At 47.6% G+C, this 22832-nt stretch overlaps 2 protein-coding genes across 7 annotated transcripts in view; one reads left to right on the forward strand and one right to left on the reverse strand.

Annotated features, from left to right (window-relative positions):
* The first annotated feature begins 2771 nt into the window (after nucleotides 1-2771).
* LOC130838678 (pyruvate dehydrogenase phosphatase regulatory subunit, mitochondrial-like) lies at nucleotides 2772-22749 on the forward strand. Of its 5 annotated transcripts, none has more exons than XM_057712125.1 (12): nucleotides 2772-2958; nucleotides 3833-4024; nucleotides 9123-9410; nucleotides 10571-10704; nucleotides 14892-14973; nucleotides 15069-15232; nucleotides 15893-16014; nucleotides 16814-16931; nucleotides 18777-18926; nucleotides 19757-19972; nucleotides 20988-21082; nucleotides 22636-22678. In XM_057712125.1, exons 3-10 carry the CDS (start codon nucleotides 9187-9189, stop codon nucleotides 19777-19779), a joined length of 1017 nt encoding a protein of 338 aa, XP_057568108.1. In that variant the 5' UTR covers nucleotides 2772-2958; nucleotides 3833-4024; nucleotides 9123-9186; the 3' UTR covers nucleotides 19780-19972; nucleotides 20988-21082; nucleotides 22636-22678. The 5 variants fall into 5 exon arrangements, with proteins under 5 accessions (XP_057568108.1, XP_057568109.1, XP_057568110.1 ...); XM_057712126.1 differs by having other exon boundaries at nucleotides 3849-4024; XM_057712127.1 differs by having other exon boundaries at nucleotides 3852-4024.
* Nucleotides 13936-22832, reverse strand: part of PDPR (pyruvate dehydrogenase phosphatase regulatory subunit) — a 90361-nt gene continuing 81464 nt past the window's right edge. Inside the window, exon 21 of one of the 2 annotated variants that reach the window (XM_057712119.1) lies at nucleotides 13936-14082. The gene's annotated coding sequence lies outside the window, so the exon portion shown is untranslated. Of the gene's footprint in view, nucleotides 14083-21076; nucleotides 22194-22832 lie in introns of those variants that run through there. The other variant, XM_057712118.1, reaches the window with a different exon arrangement.

Raw genomic sequence — 22832 nt, forward strand, 5'->3', positions numbered from 1 at the left:
AAATAGAGACACAGATGTAGAGAACAAACATATGGACACCAAGTGGGGAAAGTGGGGGGGGGGGGGGTTGTGGTGGGATGAATTGGGAGATTGAGATTGCCATATATACATTACTAATAAGAAAAAAAAATCAGATTGTACACTTTAAATATATGCAGTTTATTGTATGTCAATTGTATCTCAATAACAGTTCTTTAAAAAAAAAGCAGTGAGAGTTTTTATCATGAATGGATGTTGAATTTTTTCAAATGCTTTTTCTGCATTTATCAAGATGACCATGTGATTTTTGTCCTTTCTTTTGTTGATGTGGTGTATCACATTGATTTATTTGCATATGTTGAACCATCCTTGTGAGACATTTTGCCCAAGTGAAAGTATTAACTGGTTGCTATCATAATCGATTTAAAAATTGCTCTGTCTCTTTATATACAGTCTCTATTGGTGATTACTGCGGAGGCCCAGGAAAGGTAACCACTTCCCAGGGTCACACACTAAGGAGGAGGCAGTGCTGGCCAGCCCAGGTGAGCTCCAAAGCTGTGCTCTTAACCAACCACCACAACCACCCTTTCAGCTCAGACTCTGAGAGGCTCCAGTCAGATGATGTCCCAGATCCAAGTGTCTGAGGGTCCCTAACTCTACAGAGCCTCTAACGGGGAAGACAGCAGAGGGATGGGCACGCCCCTCTTTGGGAGGCTGCACCAAAGGAGCCGCTCCTCAGTCGCTCCTGTGTCACAGGGACCATGCTGGGTTATCAGTTATCGCCTCTGGGGGGGATTTTATTAGTCTGACTTGGGTTTCTAACTAATCTCCACGTGGTACCCTCCATATGAAGGGCTGTCTGAACCCAGGGAACCCCATTTCATAGGCCACAGCACCACCTACTGCTGGTTTTTATGAACAAAGAGAGTGGCTGAGTCAGTGATCTGAGGCCACTCCAGCATTAGCCCCATTTTACAGACTGGCAAACAGAGCTTCTTTAAGAACCAGCTCAAGTCCTGCCTCATCCACAAAGCTTTACACAACTACTGTTTCTCCTCCAGACTCTTCAAGAGTTGGCAACCAGTGGATTCCAGGTACAAGGGGAGCTCCTAGAAAGCTCTTTAGGAGAACAGATGTGTCTCTCAGCCTTGTTGATTCCAGTTCATTTGGAGGATATGGGTTTAGAGTCCCCAGGTGATTCTAATGCACCACCCCTGTCTCTACCACATTTCTTAGCACTGACTCGAATAGTTCACTACTTCGTAAAGACTTAGATGTGAGGCCTGGTTTTTATTATCTGCGACTTGAGAATGTGCTTCTCTAGGCCTCACTGTCCTCACAGGTGAAGCAGGGATACTCTCCTCTGATTCACTCAGTTTTGGTGACGTTTCAACAAGGTAAGGCAGTTAGGGCGCAGGAGCCACCTGTAATATTACTCTGTCTTACGGGGACTGTGTCAAATAGTGTCCTGCACCCTGCACAGCACTGAGTCCATAGCAGGTGTTTTACTGCAAAACTGCGCCGTGATTTGTGGGTGGAGGTTGGTGTGGTGAGCTCCCTGTCTGCTTCTCTCCCCACAGGCGTGACCAGGAATGTAGGCACAGCCCGGGTTTCCACACAGACATGGGCTCACAGGTACATGGGGGATATGCCCAGTGCCAGGTTCTTACCATGGAGTCCATGTAAGGCTGGATGTCAAGTCCAGTGACAGTGAGAGTAACTTTAGGGGGAGGAATGGGGTTTCTCCCCCAGCCATGCCCCCACTGCATGGAGAGTAACTCTTGTAAATGTTCGTGTCTTCCTTATCTCAGTTCTCAAATTCTCTTTTACACGTTGGTAACAGGACATGGTATTATATGCAATGTTTATCCCATCACCCAGCATGATCCCAGGCCACAAGAAGTCATCCATTAAACAAAATTGGCTTGTGTGGTCAGATAGGCTTGAATCCAAAGAACGGGGAACTAGCGGGTTGGCCCAACCTGCAGGGAAGGCTGTACCATTAGATCGCTCTCCATTCAAAGAATACGTACTCTGTGCCAAACATTTTTCTAAGTGCTGTGAACACAGCCGTGCACAAGATTTAGGTCTGTCGTCAGAGCGCAGAGCTTGCAACTAGTGGGAAAGGCAGTGAACAAACACTGATCTACTTTAGTGACAAGTTCTCTACATGAAAGAAAACAGGGCGATGTGATACTAAGCAAGGTGAGGGAGTGGATGGGGAGCTTCTCAGAGGATGGAGTGAATGATTCTTCTTCCTCTGGTCCAGACAAGCAGGGAAGGTGCAAAGAGTAAGATCCGGCCCAGAGCTCAGGTCTTCTTATCCTGCCTCCGAGGTCAGGCCAGGCCAGCACACCGGATTTCCCATCTGCTCTGCTAGCGATTCGCCCAATAAGACCCGGGCGACTTCCAAAAAACAAAACGGCTGTCAGCCCAAGAACCTTCTTTACGCCCGAGGGCTAGAGTATCTTTGGGCGGCGGACCACGTGGGACCAGACCTGGGGACTCGCCTCGAGGAAAGAGAAAACCCGCGCCCTCCCCCACACTGCAGCGGGGCTGGCGCCATCTCTGCCGTCCTGGCTGCACCTGCAGAAATGAACAGGGTCCGAGGCCAGAGTCCTAAAGGGCCCTGAGAGACCAGGCCCCCAGATCGCTTCCAACTTGGCGGAGGCGGTAACCCCCAGGGGCGGGGCCTCACGGGACCCAAACAAGCCCCACGTGTCAGGGGCGGAGCCCCAGCGGGACGTCACGGCGCGCGTGCGCGAGTGAGGTCACGCGCCGGCGTACCTTTGCTAGGGACCGTAAAGCGCGGAAGGTCGCGGTACCAAGCTTCCCCGGAACTTTTTCCTCCCTCCTCTTCCTCCCCTGTCCCCGTCCCTGTCCCCGCTTCCGGCCCCCGGGACCCCCGGCCCCTGTGGTGGCTGCTGCCCCGCTTCAGCCGGGGTGTTGCTGAGCGCGGAGTCCGCGGGCGCCCGTGAGGTAAGGAGACGCTGCGGGGCCGCTCTGGCGTCCCCGTCCGCGGGCCTGGGCGGCCCGGGACCCCCAGCGTCCCCCCTTTCGGCTGTGGTCTCGGTCAGGGGACTCCCGGCCGGCCCTCGTGTCCCGCCGGTTCTGCCCGGTCCTCGGAAGGCGCGTCCGGGCTCCGGGACTGGGCCCGCCGGGGCCGACGGCGCGTCGCCCGGTGTCCCGCAGCCTGTCTGCGGCTGTGGCGCCTCGCGGACCCGAGCCCGGCTGCCCGGGGCCGGCGCCCCGGCTCTGCCCGGCGCCCGCAGCTCAGCCGGGATGCCCAGGGCGGCCGGGGCGACCTCGCTCCTGCAGCCCGCCTCGGGCGTGCACCCCCACCCCACCCACGCCGCAGCGCGGGTCAGGTTTGTCCAGTTGGGTCGTCTCTGCGGGGGGAGTTGTTTTCCCGCGTGGAAACGTGCGGTCCGCTTGTGCCCTACTAGCTAGTAACGGTGCTGCAGCGTCCAGGCCGGGGCAGTGAGCTCTCTTCCTAACGTTTGAGCCTAACGTGGGACTGATGTACGTGGCACCGAGATTCGCATCAGGTGCTCTCAGGTCGCTTCGCCCGTGCATTGTAAGCATGCTGTAGGGGGAGGCGGGGCGGCGAGGGAACCGGGCTGAAGGGGACACTTTTCCAGGGCCAGGGATTTGTATTAAGCTCTCAACCTTGGCTGATCACCTGGTGCACTTATTGAAAAATACAGCGCCATGGACCAGTAGGATCGGAATCTCCACAGATGGAGCTTCTGAGCGTGTGTGTGTCTGTGTGATTTAAAACAAGTGTCCCAGGTGGCGCTCATGCTGAGGCAGGTGTGGGAAATGTTGTGTGAATCCATCTCTTCTCATCCAGTCACTCTTGTGACCAGCAGCCCATTTGTTCAGGATGCTGTGACCGTGCAGAGGAGCAACTCAGGAGTTGGAGCTGTCCTCTCGGTGTTGTTGGCGTAAGCAGATCCGAGCATAACTAGCGTCAGTATTGAGGTCGTTTAGCAGAAAATCTTCTTCTTCGCAGCAGTTAAACACCCAGGTTGTTTTCAGCCAGGTGTGTGTTTTGTTTCTTTGTCTTTGACGTTTCCCATTTCTTCTCTACTGGCTTTATCTCCTTTGATCTCATGCTTTGTTTTGCTTTTGCTGGCAAACCTATTAATAGACTCTGATGCCATCCTTTCTTTCACTGTTTTGTTTTTGTTTTTTTTGGCCCAGACGCTGGGCATGTGGGATCTTAGTTCCCCGACCTGCACCCCCTGCAGTGGAAGCACCGAGTCTTATCCACTGTGCCACCAGGGAAGTCCCTCTGATCTTCGTTTTAGAGACACGCTCAGGCCTCTGTGTGAAGGCTGTGGGGGTGTGGGGAGAATGGTGTGCACATTAGAGGCGGGAAGCCCAGTCAGGAACCTTCTGCAGTAAACTGAGAGAGGATGGCGGCCTGTGCTCAGTTCAGGGCAGTGGAGATGGACAGAAGTAGATCCTTTGGAGGGAAATTTAGGATGTAGGGTTGGTAGTTAGGCCTTGACGAATGACTAGAGAGATGAGATGAGAGAAAGGGAAAAATGCGGGATGGCACCCGGGATTCTAGTATATGGTGTCCCTGGGGGACACAGGAAGTGGAGCAGAGTTGGAGGTTGGGGAGGATGGCTTTACCTTTTGGATGTGCTCAGTTTGATCTGTGGGAGTCCAAGTGGAGGGGGCCCTTCTTCAGCTAGACCTGCAGGTCTAAGGCTCAGGCGTGCTGCGGGTTAGGCCATCAGTCATGGTAGGAAAGGACATCCTACCCTGGGCAGTGGTGCATGGGGAAGAGAAGCTGGCCTCAGGGAGCCCTGAGGGACATCAACACAGAGGGAAGGGCAGAGGACAGAAGCCAGCAAGACGTGATGGGGGAAGAAGGTGCCAAAGAAAGCAAGGAAAGGGTGTGTGAGTAGCAAGGAGTGAGTTGGTGTCCAGAAAGTGCCCTCGGGAAGTAGCAACATCTGCCTTCCTGGTGAGAGCAGTGCAGTGGCTTGGTGGGGCAAGACTGCTTTTGGTTTGGGAGAGAGTGGGGGGTGGGAGGGGGAATTAAAAACAAAATATATACAATCCTTTTTGTACATTATTTATTGTGAAGTAGAAAAGACAGGTTGTGAAATACATGTTAAGAAATGTTGCTTAAAAAGTCCATTGGCCGACTCTGCCATCACCAAGGTAATAAAAGAAGGACTGAAGACAAAGGTGGTGGCAAACAGGTGGACATCAGGGCAGCTCATTGCTGCAAAAATAGCATTCTGGGAAAATATGATTGACACTGGTATTAGCGATCTGTGAGTGGAGGGAAATCTTAATTTCCTTCTGTTTTTGAGTTTTTGCAAAGACCATTTTATAATTTAGAATTTAAAACATTAAAAATTGCTAATTGAAGAGTGTTGTGGAGCTTTGCTTTATTTTTTAAATGCCCTGGGCGGGGCGGGGGGGTGGTGAGGCGGGGGTCCTTGAGCACATCTAAATGCTGAGGAGAAGGAGGGAAATGTGAAGGTATGTGAAAGAGGGAGCACAGTTGATGGAGTTTGGTTTAGGGGAAGGAGGCAGGAAGCAGGAAGTGGGGTCCAGGCCACTGTAAGGGATTAACTTCTGACCCCGTGAAGGAAGGCAGAGATGGCTGCAGATGCAAGGAGGTTTACAGGTGGGGTTTTGGGGAACAAGATGAGACAGGGTATCTGCTTTGATGAAGGAAGAGTGGAGGAGGGGTCAGAGGTTAGGAGAGGAGCAGTGTTATGGGTTCAGAACCTGAATGTAGACAGAGCTGTGCCTGCAGCTTAACAGGAAGCAGCCTGGAGCTAGGTAGGGGTGCCTGCTAGCTTAAGCCACAAAGGAACAGGGTCTTTTCCAAGTATGAGCAAGCGGTAATGAATGGTTCAGAAGCACGGAGGATGCTGACCGTATCTCTTGATGGTCAGGTCAGTGGAGCAGGGCTGGCCGCATGACGGTGACCGTTCCCTCAGGAGAGCTGCATTTCCATTGAGACAGAGGGTGGAGAGAATATGAGTGAAGGGGTGGGTACGTAACTTTGGTAAAGGTGTTCTAGAGGGCCCATGGAGAGGTTTTTGGGGATGAAAGCAGAGAGCAGTTGGAACTGGGGAGAGAAATTGGTCATGTGGAGGTGAGCTTACAGTGAGACTAGCTGTGTGGAGAAGCTTCCGTCTTGAGACAGAGTTTGAGGACGTGAGATGTGGTGGGACCACAAGGTGGCCAGAATAGTTAGTCCCTAGTTGGTTGGGATTTCTCTTGGGATGCAGTCTGTGCCTGCCTTGGTCACAGATATGAGAGTCCGCTGACGGATGGGCGTTGATACCGTGGCCTTAGGTGATTCAGGCTAATGGTGGCGCGCGCTGGGTCCTGAGGCTGGTAGTGGAGGTGGTGGTGGTGATTGACCAGCCGTGTCCTACCCTGATGTCTGCTTGTCACCCCCACTCTGGTCTTAGGGCCTCCTCTTCCTGTACTTCTGTGACTGCATGTTCTGCCAGCAGGTCTTCCTTCAGTTTCTTGAAACTTAAACAGGCCTCTGTTTTTGCTGTTAGATTAATTTTGCTAAAACCCTGCCTTTGTCATATTCAGCCTGTGGTGCTGGACCATGTGTCAGTCTTCCGTGGTCTGGCTTCACCTTCCTTCAGTTTCTGCTGTTACCCAGGGTTCATAGAAGCTGTGGCCTCCGAGCCAGGTCCCTCACTGTCATCCACAAGTGGGTTCTTGGACTCTTAAATCAATAGAAATTGAGGCAAGGCTTTACTGGGACTCAAGGGAGCGAAAGCAAGTTAAGAGGTTCCCTTGCTCGCTCCCCCAGGGTGGGGGTGGGGGCAGCAGGCTGGTCCCTTACACGGGGTGAGGGAGGTGGATGGGGGGGGGGCCAGAGGGGTGGGTTAGGTGGTCTGCCCACCGCCTTGGTGCTGCTGTGCTCAGGGATCGTGCGGAGTACCCTGCTTTTGCTCCTGGCACCTCAGAAATGGCAGGTGGGTTTTGGCCTTTTTGTATTTTATTGTTCATTATTTGCCCCAACTGCCCTGCATGCGGTTATTTTTACTCTCTTATAGCTTCTTTGTATTCTGTTGCTCCTGGAGACGTTTGTCCAGGTGCAAGCACTGCAGCAGAGGCTCCCAGGTCCCTCACTGTCACCCACAAGCAGGCAGGGTCAGACTTGTTCTGCAGCTTCATCGCATGTGCTTCCCATCTCTCTGTCCCGATTTCGCCCCTCCCGGGCTCAGCTTAGGTCTTACCTGCTTACATAATCTTTGTCCTCATGGACCTGGCCTGCACACTTTTCTTTCTCTAACTTAGGATATTTGTTGTCTCGTAGAAATGTGTCTTGGTTACAGCCCGTGACTGGTGTGTAAGTGATCAGCCTGACAGGACTCATCATCCTCTACTCTCAGGAGCACACACCTGGTGCCTTCAACTCCCCCCACTGCGGTGGAAGCATGAGGCGAGCTGTCCTTCGCTGCAGCTTTGAATCCCATCTCTCTCTCTCTCTCCCTCTCCCCCTCCCTCTCCTGGGCCTCATCCTTTGTTCTTGCCTCTCCTTTCTCACCCCTCTCTTTCCTTTTTACCGGCTCATCCCCCCAGCAGTGAAACATGCTTACCAGCTCCCAGCCCTAAACACAGACCACCTTGCTCTGCTCCGAGTTCCTCTGCTCCCCTGAGAGCACAGTGTAGCGGTCACCTCACTCCCTCATCTTGCTTACCCTTTAGTTTGTTCTAGTCTCTGTTCCATCCCTGCCACTTCCCTGAGAACGTTCTTCTTGAGGACACCTGGAGCTCTGTGCTGTCACATCCGGTGGACACGTGGCCCCTCTTGCTCCCCCCTTGGCACCCTCTGTAGCTACCGCTTTTCACACGCGTTCCTCTCTTGGCTTCTGTGCCCTCTGCCTGGTTTTCTTTCTTCCTCACTGGCCACTCCTTCGCTACATCTTTAGCCACTCTTCTTTCTCAGGACACTGTGCGTTGGCCACAGCGTTCAGTCCTGCTTGTAGTCCTTTCCTTCTCTTCCTCGTGTGTAAATGCCAGGAGCTGCGGGGGTCTTGTTCCTCAAGTGCTGGGGCTTCAAATATTGTACATATGCTCATGGCCCCCAGACCACAGCCCCAGGTTTCAGGCTTGGGAACCCAGCTGCTGCTCGCTGTTTCCGCGTGCTGCCTGCTGGGTCTCTGGCTGTTGACATCTAAGAGTGGAACCTTTCACTGTTCACACACTCGCACACCCTCACAGCCTCGCTCCCGCTCACTCCTTCCTGCCTCCCTCCCTATGTCTGATCCTTCTCACATAGTCCATGGCCCCAGGTGCTTAACCCACAAACTTAGCCATCATCCTTATTTCTCCATTTTTCCCATTTTAGCATCCAGTGTGTTGGCAAGTAAGTTCTGTCATTTCTACTTCCCAAACAGTCCGGTCATTTCTGACCCTGCTGCCACCATCCTCGTCTGAGCCACCATGGCGTCCGCCTTGGAGAACTGCAGTAGCTTCCTGACTCACCTCTGCTTTCCCTGTCCTGCTGGGAACTTTCTATGGAGGTAGCCTGATCTTGCAAAAACACATCAGAGTATGTCATTCCCCTGCTTCGTTGTTTTCCTTTGCACTTAGAATAAATCCCACTCCTCGTGGTGGCATTCAGGAGCCGTGTAGGATTGGTCTGTGCCACCTCCGGCTCGGTCTCAGGTCACCTCCCCTCCCTCCCGTGCTGTGGACGCACTGGCCTCTTTTCTGTGCTTGGACTCCTCAAGCTCCGTCTCACTTCAGGGCCTTTGCACATGCTGGTTCTTCTGTCCGGACACTCACAGAGCTGGTTCTTTTTCATCCACGAGGTCTTTTCAAATGTCACCTTCTTTCTGACCATCATATTTTGAGTGTGGCTCTAGTAACTCCATCGTATTCGCTTTGTTTCTTATTTTATTTGTATGTTGGCCGCTTGTCTCTTTCTGTCTCAAATGTAAGTTGTGTAAAGGCAGGGACCTCCTCATTTGTCTTCACTGCTGTATCTACACCTAGCAGTGTGTCTGGCGCTCAGTGAGTCCTCAAGCATTTGCTGAATGAACAATTATTGTTCTGTGTTTCAGCCTTTTCTCATTAATCCTGTGCTCTGAGTACAATGGAATGAAATATGTTTGGTTTTCTCTGTCTAGTTTGAGTTCTTGGGATCTGCCTCTTCGCTGAGTGAAAGCACGTCTCCTGCCTGCCTACAACGTGATGTTTTTCCGGTTGCTGTCGGTGGTCCAGAGACCAAGAAGAAGCCGAGGGTGGCGGAAGTGGTCCTCAGCCAGGAGCGGTGTGTCAGCTGCTGAAGTACATTCTGTGGCCCTGCCTGCCCAGGCGCAGGTGGTCATCTGTGGTGGTGGAATCATGGGCACATCCGTGGCCTATCATCTCTCCAAGATGGGGTGGAAGGATATCGTCCTTTTGGAGCAGGGCAGGTAGGGGTCAAGCTGGACATGGCTGCACTGATTATATGGGCTTCCCTCCTCCCTCTCGTTTAGGCGATGCCAGCCCACCAGTAGCTGATCTAAGTGTCGCTCAGTAGCATGAGTAGGATTACAGAAAAGTGAACTCTTTGGTGCTTTGTTTTGCAATGCCTCATACTCCTGTTTCTGGTTTTCAGAGAGATGGCAGATTGGAACATAACAAGTAGCTAAAGGATGTATTGTTTTCTAGTTCAAAGCACATCTTATCATCTTGCTCTCTTTGTTGTAATATCACAGCAGTAAATCCTGTGACTTAGGTGCTTCCTCTTTGAGCGGAAATGAAATTAGCTACATTCTGTCTTATTTCTGTTCCTTTTCAGTTGATTAGCTTATTTTAGAACAGTTTCAGATTTACAGAAGAATTGCAACAATAGTGCAAGAGTTACCATATAGTTCGTGTCCAGGTTCACCTATTATTAACATCTTATATTACGATTAATGTTTCAGTTAATAAGCCAGTGTTGATAGATTATTTTAAACTAAAGTTGATGCTTTATTTGAATTTATTCATTTTTTCACCTAGTGCCCTTTTTCTGTTCCATGCTTTTTATATTCTGTTGCCTACCACAAATTGGACATTTTAAAAATTTAAAGTGTGGTTATTTCTGAATAGGCAATACATTTACATAGTTCAGAGTTGAAAATGTGTAGAAGAGTATACAGGGAAGTCTCCTTCTGCTCCCTGACCTCTAGCTGCAAATTTCTCTCACTGGAAGCCAGTTAAGTTCCTTAGGTACCATTCCAGATCATCTTCTCCATTTATAATCAAATATGTATCAGTAGGTGTGTATGTGGGCATATGGGTATTCATTTATTTTTTTTTTCCTTTTTCATACGAGTAGTAGCATACCTTAAACAGTGTCCCTCACTAGGCTTTTTTCATTAGGGTTGTTCCATTGGGATTGGTGCATAAAAGTGTTCATTCCTTTTTTATGGCTGTAAAGTATTCCGTTGTGTAGGTGAACTCCAAAATGTTAAATCATCCTCTCGTTGATGGACAGTGCGGTTGTTCCATCTTTGGATGTTACAGCAATGGTATGATGAGGAATCTTGAGCTTGTTGTGTTCACCGATATGTGCGTCTACCTGATAGCATTTGCATCTGTCCTGCAGGCTGGCTGCTGGCTCCACAAGGTTCTGTGCTGGCATCCTAAGCACTGCCAGGCACTTGACCATCGAGCAAAGGATGGCAGACTATTCAAACAAACTCTACCATCAGTTAGAGCAAGAAACAGGGATCCAAACAGGTAAGCAGATAATCTAGACTCTCTTACTTAGTACTGTATTTGGTCCCACATCAAGTCGGCCTGTGATTTGGTAATTCAGACTTGAGTTTTAATCCAGGCGCTGCCACTTGTCAGGGTATGACCTTGGGTCAGTCGCTTAGCTTGTTGAGCTGTCTTCACGTTCCTCATCTGTAAATCGAGGGTCTTCAGTCAGTATCCTAGCTCCTCTTCAGATTATAGTTGTTATAAAGTGAAAGTTTTCCTGGGCTGTTTCCTGTATATTTCACTCACTGAAGTATAGTAAGTGGCAACACTTGGCCCCTAAATGAGGAGGAGGAGCCTCTTTAGGTGCTTGGTAGTTAAATCGTACTTTGACCCGCTGCACTTCAAAAATTGATAGTAAGGATATTTCTAACTAGGAAGCATAAACATGCATTTCTCCCAGAATTGTAAGTTAAATAGTACTGGAGTAAGTAGGAACTGTCCTGGGAACAGGGAGAGACAGGTACACTATGGTCCCATATGGTAACAAGATAGAAAGTCTAGCACTTTGTTGTAAGGTGATGGATTAGCTAGAAGCCCAGAGTCGAACCTAGTCTCGTGGCTGATGAAGCAGTTTGGTGACCACAGTATAACTGTGAGAGGGTAGCGAGGCCCAGTGATGAAATTCAGGACAGTGCCTTTGTGAGGGATACTCTTTTGCAGACCTTGCATGATACAGATCACAGATACTTCAAGATTACTACTGACAAAAATGGTAGCTTTTCTTTTTGCCAATAAGTGTAACATTGTTTGTAAATTGTAACTTAGGACTGAGTTTCTAGTAACTTGAATATGGTAGGCATGGACCTAACTGTATTTCAGTCCTTTTGGTTGGGTTTAATTTAAGGACAGCAAGGTACTTGAATCAGATATTAACCAGGATTTGAGTCAGAAGAGGGTCCATGTAATGGGCCCAGAGATGGAACTGCTGACTCCCGGTCCTTTGGTTCAGTTACTAGTGCTTTGCTGAGCCTTGCATGGCTCAGCTGGTTAGATTCCAGAGGAATCAGGGCTGCAGGCTTCTTTTCTGTTAGGTAAGTTAGTCTAGCTATTGTTCGAGGTCACTATCTGGAACCCCTTATTGGGCCTGACCTCTCCTTGATGCCTGTGGGGCAGTGAGGAAGTCAGGCAACAGAGAGTAAGGGCATCCCCCTTAATCTGTCACCCCCATTGTAGTTCACCAGTGATGCAGTGAAAGATGATGTAGGGGCTTCCCTGATGGAGAGTGATGTTTTCCAGCAGAATGTACAGCTGCGCATGCCCATGACCGCTGTCATTCAGGGGACTGCTCTGAGACATTGAAGGAGTGACGTGTGTACAACCTAGATTTGATGGTAACATACAGTAAGCTGCTCCACTGGAAATAGTTCATTCACGCGAGGTGTATGTTAACTGCTTTCCACTCCGAGTTCCTGGGTCACTCCAAGAGTCCTCATTATGCAAATATTAGTTTCTGCAGTGCTTCTTTGGCATGTGATGTAATTTTTGTCAAGTGATTGAACATGATAACCTAAAAGTTTTAATAACTTTTATAATATTTATTTATTTATTTATTTTGGCTGTGTTGGGTCTTCGTTGCTGCACGCATGGGCTTTCTCTAGTTGTGGCAAGCGAGGGCTACTGTTAGTTGTGGTGCGCGGGCTGCTCATTGTGGTGGCTTCTCTTGTTGCGGAGCACATGCTCTAGGCGCGCAGGCTTCAGTAGTTGTGGCACGTGGGCTCAATAGTTGTGGTTTGTGGGCTCCAGAGCTCAGGCTCAGTAGTTGTGGCACATGGGCTAGTTGCGGCATGTGGGATCTTCCCGGACCAGGGACCGAACCTGTGTCTCCTGCATTGGCAGGCGGATTCTTAACCACTGGGCCACCTGGGAAGCCCTTAATAACTTTTTGAAAGTATTCCACATATTATTTGACCTTATACTAAGGAAGGATCATTCTTTTACAGATGAAAAACCTAGGTGCAGGTAGATTAAGGCTTGAATTTGCCAAGTCAGTGACAAATCAGTTATTTATTATTTATTTATTTATTTATTTTTGGCTGCGTTGGGTCTTCACTGCTACACACGGGCTTTCTCTAGTTGTGGCAAATGGGGACACTGTTGCAGTGCGTGGGCTACTCATTGCTGTGGCTTCTCTTGTTGCAGAGCATGGGCTCTAGGCACGTGGGCTTCAGTAGTTGTGGCACTCAGGCTCAGTAGTTGTGGTGCATGGGCTTAGTTGCTCTGCAGCACATGGGATCTTCCCAGACCAGGGCTTGAACCCGTGTCCCCTGCATTGGCAGGCAGATTCTTAACCACTGTGCCACCAGGGAAGTCCAACAAATCAATTTTTAAAAATTACTTTGTGGGTTATAAGAAACTTTTAAAAAGGTTTAAACATATTTAATAAGTTATATACGCATAATAAATATGAACAGTACACATATACAAAACTAAAAAGTGATCCTCCCCAGTGAATACCCACCAAAAGGTTACGACTCTGTGATTAGTTTGTGTGTATATACAGGTATACTTTTTTTTTTTTTTTTTTTTTAAGTAAAATGGCGTTGTATTAAGCATAGTATGTACCTTGTTTTTTCCACTTAAATATGTCTTGTACAAAAATATACGTGCATGAGATTGGTAAAATAAAATGGAACATCCACACAAAGGACTATTAGGTAGATGTAAAAAGAAGAAGGAAGATGTCTGTGAATGGCTGTGGAGTGATGGCTGGGATGATTGTTAAATGAGAAAAACAAGGTGTTAAAAAGTATATAAAACATGCTACTTTCGTGTAAGAGCTAAGAAGAAATAAGAAACTGTGCGAATGTATACTTAATTTTGCAAACAAAGAAATATAGGAAGGGTAAACCAGAAAGTACTGAGGTTGGTTACCTCCCAGAGTAACTGGGAGACAGGGTGGGGCGTGGGGAGTAGTGGTATTTCTGGCTTGACTTGGTGTAGTTTTGACTTTTAGGATGATGTGAACATTTTGCAAACTCAAATATAAAATAAAACCCTCAGGATGGGAGGGAACCTTCAGTGGAACACTACTGGAATAGTGTGGAATAACCTAGTTGCATTTCACATAAATAACAACTTTACTATGAGGGCGATAAAGAACGAACCCAGGGACTTCTGACCGCAGTATTTTGACTCTACCTTCAGTCGAAGACAAAAGGAAATGTGAACGAACATTGACCTGTCATTAGCAAGTTTATTTTTCACAGCGGTATGGACAGTTCTGCTTTCTGTGTATCCCAGGGTTGAGCAAAGGAGTAAATATATCGAGGATACATCTGCCACTACAAACCAGGCTCTGAGATCTCAGGTCTCCAGACTTGGCAGTCTTGTCATGTCAGTGAAGGGCATGTTTATCTGATGATTTCAAAAGGAACAAGAAAATATTTAAATTATCATGACTGTATTTCCTTTTTAAAAAGACACTTGATTGATTCAAGTTTTTCTTCATAAGAACTAAGACTCATTGCGTTCTGGGAGGATTGTCACTGACTCAAGTGCCATAGTGGTCGTATCCAGTACACGGATTGCCGACAGCGGGCACTGACCGTGCCTAACCTGGACAAAAAGGAGTTTGTTGGAAGGACAGTGGGCCTGTAGAGGCGGCAGGAGGCTGCCAGCTGGAGGCAGGGTGGAGGCCGGGTTGTGGGGACCCAACAGCAGCCAGTCCCTCACTAGAACAGTAGTCTGGCCAGGACGCTGCTGCTCCTGAGAGGAGGGCCCTCCAGCCACTCCCCTCCTTGCTCAAGACTCAGTATTCCAGGAGGGTCAGATCGGCTGAGCTTGGGTCACAGCCCTGCTGGCCGCACTGAGGCGGGTGATGTTCTGAGTGGCCTTCACCAAGGGTTTCACTCCCCCCAAGAATAGGAGGAGAAAGGGTCTAATTACCTAAAGGAGTGAAGAATAGATGGGTCACAGTTATTCTCACCCCCCTCCGCCCCCCAAAAGGTTTGTTCAGCAGTAGCGTCCTTCACTTCTCGGGGAAGAGTGAGTGTGTGTACATTAGACTCTCATTTGATCCTCACAAAACTGTGAGCTAAGAATGTTTGGGTGGTAGCAGTGCAGGACTCATCACAGGTCTTCCGCGTTACAGTGTAGTGGGCTTGCGCTCTGCTCGCCCTGCATTTGGCCTGGTCTGTCTCAGTGTGGGCTGTTTTTTCTCCCAGGTTACATAAGGACGGGCTCGATCTTTCTGGCCCAAACCCAGGACCGGCTGATTTCCCTGAAACGCATCAACTCAAGGCTGAAGTATGTATGAGGCTAGAAGCCTGTCCTGACTTTACTGTCAGCTGACCTCTGCCGGAGGGCCGTGAATGTCATTGTCCCCCTGTGTTCTGTGGCAGTGTTATAGGCATCCCCTCCGAGATCATCTCCCCCAAGAAAGTGGCCGAACTTCACCCTCTCCTCAATGTGCACGACCTGGTGGGGGCCATGCATGTCCCCGAGGATGCAGTGGTGTCCTCCGCCGATGTGGCTCTTGCCCTGGCAAGTGCTGCCTCCCAAAATGGTAAGCAGGTTTTGGGGTCAGGAAGGAAGAGGTCGTTTAAGAAAGTGTCTCACAATAGGCAGGGACGCCAACCAGCGTCTGTATCGGAACACTGGCTCCTGGCGCTTAGAATTTTTGTCTTAATATAGTATCTGTTAATAACTACTTTTCCTCGGGGCCACATTGTTCTTATCGGAGTTGCAAGGAATTGATTTTATCCTCGCTGAAAGCACTTCAGATTTAAGGGCGTTTTCCTCCCATAGGACTTGAGAAGCTCCAAGATTGAAACACACCTTGGGGACTTAATCCACAGCTTGGATCATGTCCCGGTGTTGGAATGAATGAGGGGAAGAGGAATCAGTGTCCATGGTGTTCCATACGTTGGATGAACTGACTGACGATGCAGGGAGGTTAGGGTTTAAGGGAGCCCTGTGGCCCCTTTCTCTCCTGCCCCTTTTATGATCCCTGGAGTTTGAGTGTGTACTGAAGTCGGTTCTTTCAGTTGGCCTGGTATTTTTTTAGTCTTGGGACACGTCCGTGGTTCCAGGAGTTTTGTGGTTTTTAAAGTTAAAGCAATCGACCTGGCCTTTTCCGTGCTGGTTGAGTTGAGCATCTGCTGCAGATGCCTAATTCTGAAACATCAGTTGGTGACGCCCCGGCTCTTTGTTTACCTTGGAGCAGGTGTTCAGATCTATGACCGGACAAGTATTCTTCATGTTATGGTGAGAAAAGGTCAAGTCACTGGTGTGGAGACTGATAAAGGACAGATCCAGTGCCAGTATTTTGTCAACTGTGCTGGTCAGGTAGGTTAGTGACCATACTGGGTCACTGCTTTTCTTATTTAACTTCTGTCTCCAGGATCTTGGGGTACAGGCGTACGGCTTATATTGCGACGGACTAAGCAGACGTCAGGGACCATGTTTCTTGTTTGGATGGGAAAACTCAGAATTCTCGCACTCCAAATCGGAAGCCTGCACTTACTCCTCAAATAGAAGCCCGGGTGACCTTTTTCTTCCTCCCCGCTGGCTAATTATCCTGGTGAGGAAGGCCAGGAGAGAGTTGAGCATCGACAGAAATCAGTCCTTGGCCTTGGGTCTGTCTGTGGTGTTTCATTTCATCCTGCCACCCAGCAGATGAGTATTAGGCTGTCTTACTGTGTCGGGAGCGTGGATTCCGTTTCCAGGACACTGAACCGCTGCTTCTTTGAAGGCAGATTGGTCCCTTGCCTCCCACTCCACAGTCTTAAGGGGACCTAGGAGGACTTTGTGCCACGTGGAGTTCCTTATGATCGGTGTTTGGGGTTTGTGGTTGAGGCCAGGCGTTTCGTTAGAAGGGCCTCGCTTGCTCAGCACGAGCTCCTTTTACCAGCTGGTACATGTGTCCTCCTCTGCTGGAAAAGCAGGTTTTGCGGTTTAAAGGGTGTAGTGTTGCTCCCTGTCCGGTAACGGGACTAAAGCAGGCTGGAACTTGGCTTCCCACAGCTGACGTGGGAGCAAGAGCGCACAGAAGCCACTTGAAATTAAACTCTTTTTCAAGAGGCTGCACTTGCTCATTTGTCTCTCTGTTCCTCTTCCGTCCACAAATCAACGTGTCCGTTTGTAGTGGGCATACGAGCTGGGTCTGTCCAACGAGGAGCCGGTTAGTATCCCGTTACATGCCTGCGAACACTTCTACCTTCTGACTCGCCCCTGGGAGACCCCTCTGCAGAGCAACACACCAAGTGAGGACTTGCACTTTGTTTTTAATCTTGTTTCCTTGCCCCTGTTCTGTCCTCTGCAAGGGCAGGCTTTCTGCTAAGGACAGACTGCGCCTGCAAGAGTCTTGTCTTTTTGTGTCTTTTCTGGAGCATGTTACAGGGAGGTGGACCCCATTGTAACTTGACTTTAATAACTCTTTATGAAAGGATGGCCAGAGTGGGCATTGCACTTAAGCAGTTTTGTTTGTTTGCAAGGTAACGGTAGTCCCAGACAGAGGTCTAAATTGCGAGTGTTTGGGATGTAACCCAGAGCTCTTGACTTGATGCTGCGCATTGTGGAGATGTCACAGGGGAGCTGTAAACGTGCGCTTTTCAGTGACTCCCAGTGCCGTGGGGAGGGTCTGATACCACTTTGAGGGCTTCATCCCTGGAGTGGGCTCCGCAGCCGCCCTTCTGTCAGGCCCTCACCTGGCACAGTGGCAGTTACGCAGTTTGATTCTGAGAACTCTGATTCAAAGTGTGATTCAAAGTTTCTAGGTAAGTGATCTGGTTAGGGATAATCTGAGAGGGAGGATCCTCCCCCATGGCCAGGAGAAGTATTTTTTTCCTGTGTTATACAGTAAGTCCTTGTTTTTTATCTTTCACTTATAGTGGTATGTAACTGCTAATCCTGCACCCTAATTTATCCATCCTCCCCCCTCCCCGTTTTCCCCTTTGGTAACTGTAAATTTGTTTTCTGTGTGCGTGTTTGTTTTTTTTAAATAAATTCATTTGTATTATTTTTAATTCCACATATAAGTGATATATAGTATTTGTCTTTGTCTTAGTATGATAATCTCTAGGTCCATCCATGTTGCTGTAAATGGCATTATTTCATTCTCCTTTGTGGCTGTGTCATATTCCATTGTACATACCTACCACATCTTCTTTATCCACTGCTGTCAGTGGACATTTTGGTTGCTTCCATGTCTTTGCTTTTGTAATTAATTAGTGCTGCTTATAAACATAGGGGTGTATGTATCTTTTCGAATTATGGTTTTCTCCACATATATGCGCAGGAGTGGGATTGCTGGATCATTTGGTAACTCTATTTTCAGTTTTTAAAGAACCTTCATATTGTTTTACAGTGGCTGCACCAACTTACGTTCCCCCCAACAGTGTAGGAGGCTTCCCTTTACTCCACACCCTCTCCAGCATTTATTATTTGTAGACTTTTTGATGATGGCCATTCTGACTGGTGTGAGGTGATACCTCATTGTAATTTTGATTTGCATTCCTCTAATAATTAGCAGTGTTGAGCATCTTTTCATGTGCCATCTGTATGTCTTCTTTGGAGAAATGTCTATTCAGTTATCTGTACATTTTTTGATTGGGTTGTTTGTTATTGAGTTGTCTGAACTGTTTGTATATTTTGGAAATTAAGTTCTTGTCAGTCGCATTGTTTGCAAATATTTTCTCCCAGTCTGTAGGTTGTCTTTTTGTTTTGTTTATGGTTTCCTTTGCTGTGCAAAAGCTTATAAGATTGACTAGGTCCTGTTTATTTTTGCTTTTTATTTCTTTTGTCTTGGGGACTGAAGAAAATATTGCTGATTTATATCAGAGAACGTTTTGTGTATGTTCTCGTCTAGGAGTTTTATGGTGTCATGTCCTATGTTTAAGTCTTTAAACCACTCTGAGTTTATTTTCACATACAGTGTGAGGGATGGAAAGGTATTTTAAACCTAATGAATGCCTGTGTTCACTGGATGTTGTTTTAATAAAGCCAATTATGAGTGTTTTGCCTTTTCTTTCCATTTAGACAGCTGGCTTCCCTCCCAACCCTATTTTTTCTCTTCTACTTCCCACTCCTTTCTCATTTTTCTTCCTCAGCTATTGTGGATGGTGATGGAAGAATTTATATTTGGAACTGGCAGGGTGGCATCCTGTCTGGGGACTTTGAGAAGAACCCAAAACCAGTTTTCACTGAGGGCAAGAACCAGCTGAAGATTCAGAATCAGCAGGAAGGCTGGGATCACTTTGGTGTGTGAACTAAATTATAACAAGGATGCCTTATGTTTGTTTTAGATGTTATAATTTTCAAAGCATTTTCAAAAATTGTTCCTTATTTGTTCTTTGTGCCAACCTAAGGGCAGTCTACAAAGTTAGCCTTTGTAAGCTTGCAGTTACTGATGAGCAGATTCAAGGAACTAAAATCTTATTAAGGAACTTTTGGCTTATTACTTTTATCATTTAACATCTGCTGAAATTTTAGGCTAGGAAAAAACGTTTCGTAGGACTTCATGTAAGACTGGAGACATTTTTAGAAAGCAGAATTGTGTTATTAATATGATCTTTACTTAATTTTAAAATAATTTTATTTATTGGTTAAGGTAGTCATATTGTTCCAAATTCAATATACATGGAAGGGTCTATAATGAAGAGTTTCCCTCATTCCACTTGGACTTAATTTTGGGGAAATTTCAAACTTTTAAAAAGTGGAGAGAATAACCCATGTATACCCACCAACTGGCTTCAGTCCAGCTTCATCTGTTGTCACTGTCCCACTGGATTATTCTCTGGTGATGGACTTACTTTAAAACAAGCTGAGAATCTGTCTTATGCAATGAAAGGCAAGGATTTCCTAAGTTGGAATTGCTGCAAATCTCTTTGGGGGCCATTTAAAAGCTTTTCTACGACCACTGATCCCTTTAAGATTTTATTTTTAGGTTACATGTAGTATTTGCTCTTCCATAGCTCCTTTCCTTTCTAAAAAGTATCTTTTTTCCTCCACATTCAAGGAACTAAAATCTTTATGCCAAGAACTTTGTAGGGATGTCCCATAATTCCACCAAGGTTTCTGCTTCTGATAGATAACCCAGTTGGCTCTTCTTAGAGCCCCTCTTGAGTGCCCTGCTGCGTAGGATGCCAGAACTGGAGACCCTGCAGATCATGAAGTTGGTGAATTGCCCCGAGACCGTCACCCCAGACATGAGGTGCATCATGGGCGAGTCTCCTTCCGTGCGGGGCTACTTCGTCCTGGCAGGAGTGAACTCTGCTGGCCTTTCGTTTGGTGGAGGAGCTGGAAAGTAAGTCTTTCCCACCCAGACTCAGGTTGCTGGGCTTCTTTCCTTCCTGAAATTACTTCTGGTTCATATACTTAATCCAGTATGTTCATAATAAGAGGAAGACACGTGTCATTAGAGAGTTGTCCCCTTGACAGTGCTTGCCATGGCAGGCTCTCCCCATGTTCCAGACACGTCCTTGTGCAGAAGGTTTTTGGAACTCCTCTTTAAGAGTTAGCCTCGGAGCCAGTGGCATGTTTATTCGGTACTGCTTCAGTTTGGATGATGAGATTGTTGTAGATGTGTTAGCCTGCCTATGGATTTCCACATGTAGTTGCTCACAGAACAGTTGGGTAAAAAAGTCCAGTGACTCAATTTCTGGATGGAAGCTCAGTATAGTAAAAGATCACTGACTGCTTCTCTCTGATGTTTTTCGCTTTCTACTCCTGTGAGCAAACATGCACACACAGCTTGTTTCCACACAGACATGGGCTCTCTGGTACCAGAGTGATGACTCAAGTGTAAGGCAGGGTGTCAAGTTCAGTGACAGTGACGGGAGCTTCAGGAGGAGGAACGGGGCTTTCTCCCCAAATTCTCTTGTATACTTTGGTAACAGGTACAGATGGTTTTATGTATAATGTTTATTCTTAGTGATGGCAAATACATGTTTGGTTACCACAGATGCAGGACACTTCTCAAGCAGACATGGCAAGAGTAGTGAAAATGTCTGTTTATTCATTTACAAACTTAGTAACATGAGAAGAAAATCTTAATTGAAATCTGGCTTGATAGAAATGCAGTGCACAATGTTAATAACCGCATTCGTGGAGGGCAGAAATGCTCAGTCACCCGGTGCGCCTGTCATCACCAGGGCTCGTGAGAAAGATCCCATTTACTACAGTGCCTCGCACATCTCTAGGACCACATGCTGATACTACACAGGGACAGGAAAGGGCTGAGTTGAACTGCACGTTTACAAATGCAAAGAGTGAGTTGTAACCTTTACAGTAATTACAGTGGCATTTTCATACATCCCCAGAGTTGACCAGAGAGTAAAGTGTTAGCTGTGCTGCTGGAAAACCCTTTACTGAAACGAGCTGCAGAAGCTTTCGACCCCACACCCATCTGTTGAAGGTACTTTTTTTCCGTCTCTACCTCTGGAGTGTAAGGCACTAGAATGTGGCTTGGAGGAAAGAGGTGCTCCAAGCTCCAGTTCTTGGTGTGCAAAGGAAATCCTGGCATAGATCCGTTGAAACAGATGCTACAAGTATCCTCTCCACTTCTTATAATTTCTGTCCCTCAGAGACAGAAAAATGAGAAGGCAGAAGGTTTGCAAAGGATAAAAACAGGTGTATCTAAATATCATGAGAAAAATGGCCCATGAAGAAAGGGTTCTGCTCAGAGAAGTCAAGAATCATATTATACAAGGAACAACTCTGGTGTCTAAATGGACAAAGAGAAGGCAAAGACATACAAAAATATTCAGTCCTCTTGAAAAATAGTGTATTTGTCGTGGTAAGGGACTGCAGATGCCAGCCCCGTAATGACAGCGAAGGAGCCTTACAACTAACTCAGCACCTTAAAGTGGAGGGCAGAGTGGCGCCGGGGGGTGGGGGTAGGGCGCTGATAGGTGGCTCCCTAGCTCCCTCATGACTCACTGCAGGACCTGGTTACTGCCTGTTATTTCATCTACCACCTCTTCTACTCAGCTGAGCTTCTCTTTTGAGTCCATGTGCCTGCACATGACATGGGCAAGATGAAAATTCCTTACTCATGAGAAACTTTGCCCTATGTCACGTCGATAAAATGCTGCTTCTATCACAGTTTGTGAGGGATGGGGTGGGTGTGAAGAAAGTGAAGAAACAAACAAACAAAACAGGTTAAGCTTCAGTATTAAGCACTGTTGACCAAATCTCTTAGATACTAAAGATGATCCTTGCTGACTACACTGGCCAAGAGGCAACAAAGAGCTATGAAAAGGAACTTGCAGTTCGTGCCTGAAAGCCAGCCGATGCAGGTGTCTTACAGAGGCAGAAATCACGGTGGAGGATAGACAGCTCCTATCATTCCTGCCACATATGCGGTGGCGGTGGGGAAGGGTTAACATCTCAAATGCATGCAAAGGCAGGAGAAAGCTGAAGAGTTATTTTTCACGTTTAGTTACTTTCTTGGAAACATCAGCCCAGGAAAGAAGAGATGCAGCTTGGTCTGTACAAGAAGGTAGAATCCAGGGACAGCACGCCTGCTGATGAGAATCAAATGGAAGTGACTTGGTGCTACTCCTGCACAAGTGGGAACTTTGGGGCCAAAGTGAGACGGGGGTTAATCACTGGGCTAAGTGGCATCTCTTGCATCTGGGGCTACGGGAACTCCCCAGAAGAGCACTAAAATACAGTGTTAACTGTTCAGGTCTCTCTCCTGGAGCATGTCCTGCCCATGCAGGGCTGTGACCAAAACACAAGTTAAAGGACATCAAGCAGGTAGGTCTTGTCCCTTTTTTGCTCTAAAAACTTTCTGAATTAGAGCTTTTATCACAGACAAGAAATCGTCAATGTCAATCACATGACCATGGGATTCACCTGTGGCACAAGGAACTAGGGGCTTATCTCAAGGGAGGAAAAGGCCCACAGGAGACTTGCAACCTTGATTCTCCCTCTGTTTGAAGCCAATGCACTTTGTGTCTCTAGGTTCAAAATGATTCTTCAACTGAATATGCTGAGAAGATTGTGGAGCCCCTCTCCCAAGACAGCACAAGTGGTGATGACAGAGCACTTCAGAGAGAAGAAAGTACCAACCACCTAAAACAAGAGTCCAGCCACCCCTTCAACAGTCCCTCAAGTCTCCAGGGAGAGAGGTGAGCTGTCACAGAAGGCAAACAAACACA

The sequence above is a fragment of the Hippopotamus amphibius genome, chromosome 16 (assembly GCF_030028045.1).
Source record: "Hippopotamus amphibius kiboko isolate mHipAmp2 chromosome 16, mHipAmp2.hap2, whole genome shotgun sequence".
In the NCBI taxonomy this organism is placed as follows: Eukaryota; Metazoa; Chordata; class Mammalia; order Artiodactyla; family Hippopotamidae; genus Hippopotamus; species Hippopotamus amphibius.

Coding starts and splice junctions, on each gene's coding strand:
- LOC130838678 (XM_057712128.1), top strand. CDS start 9,187: ATGTTTTTCCGGTTGCTGTCGGTGGTCCAGAGACCAAGAAGAAGCCGA. Junction 9,411..10,570: donor GTCCTTTTGGAGCAGGGCAG/GTAGGGGTCAAG, acceptor TCTGTCCTGCAG/GCTGGCTGCTGGCTCCACAA. Junction 16,015..16,813: donor TTGTCAACTGTGCTGGTCAG/GTAGGTTAGTGA, acceptor GTCCGTTTGTAG/TGGGCATACGAGCTGGGTCT.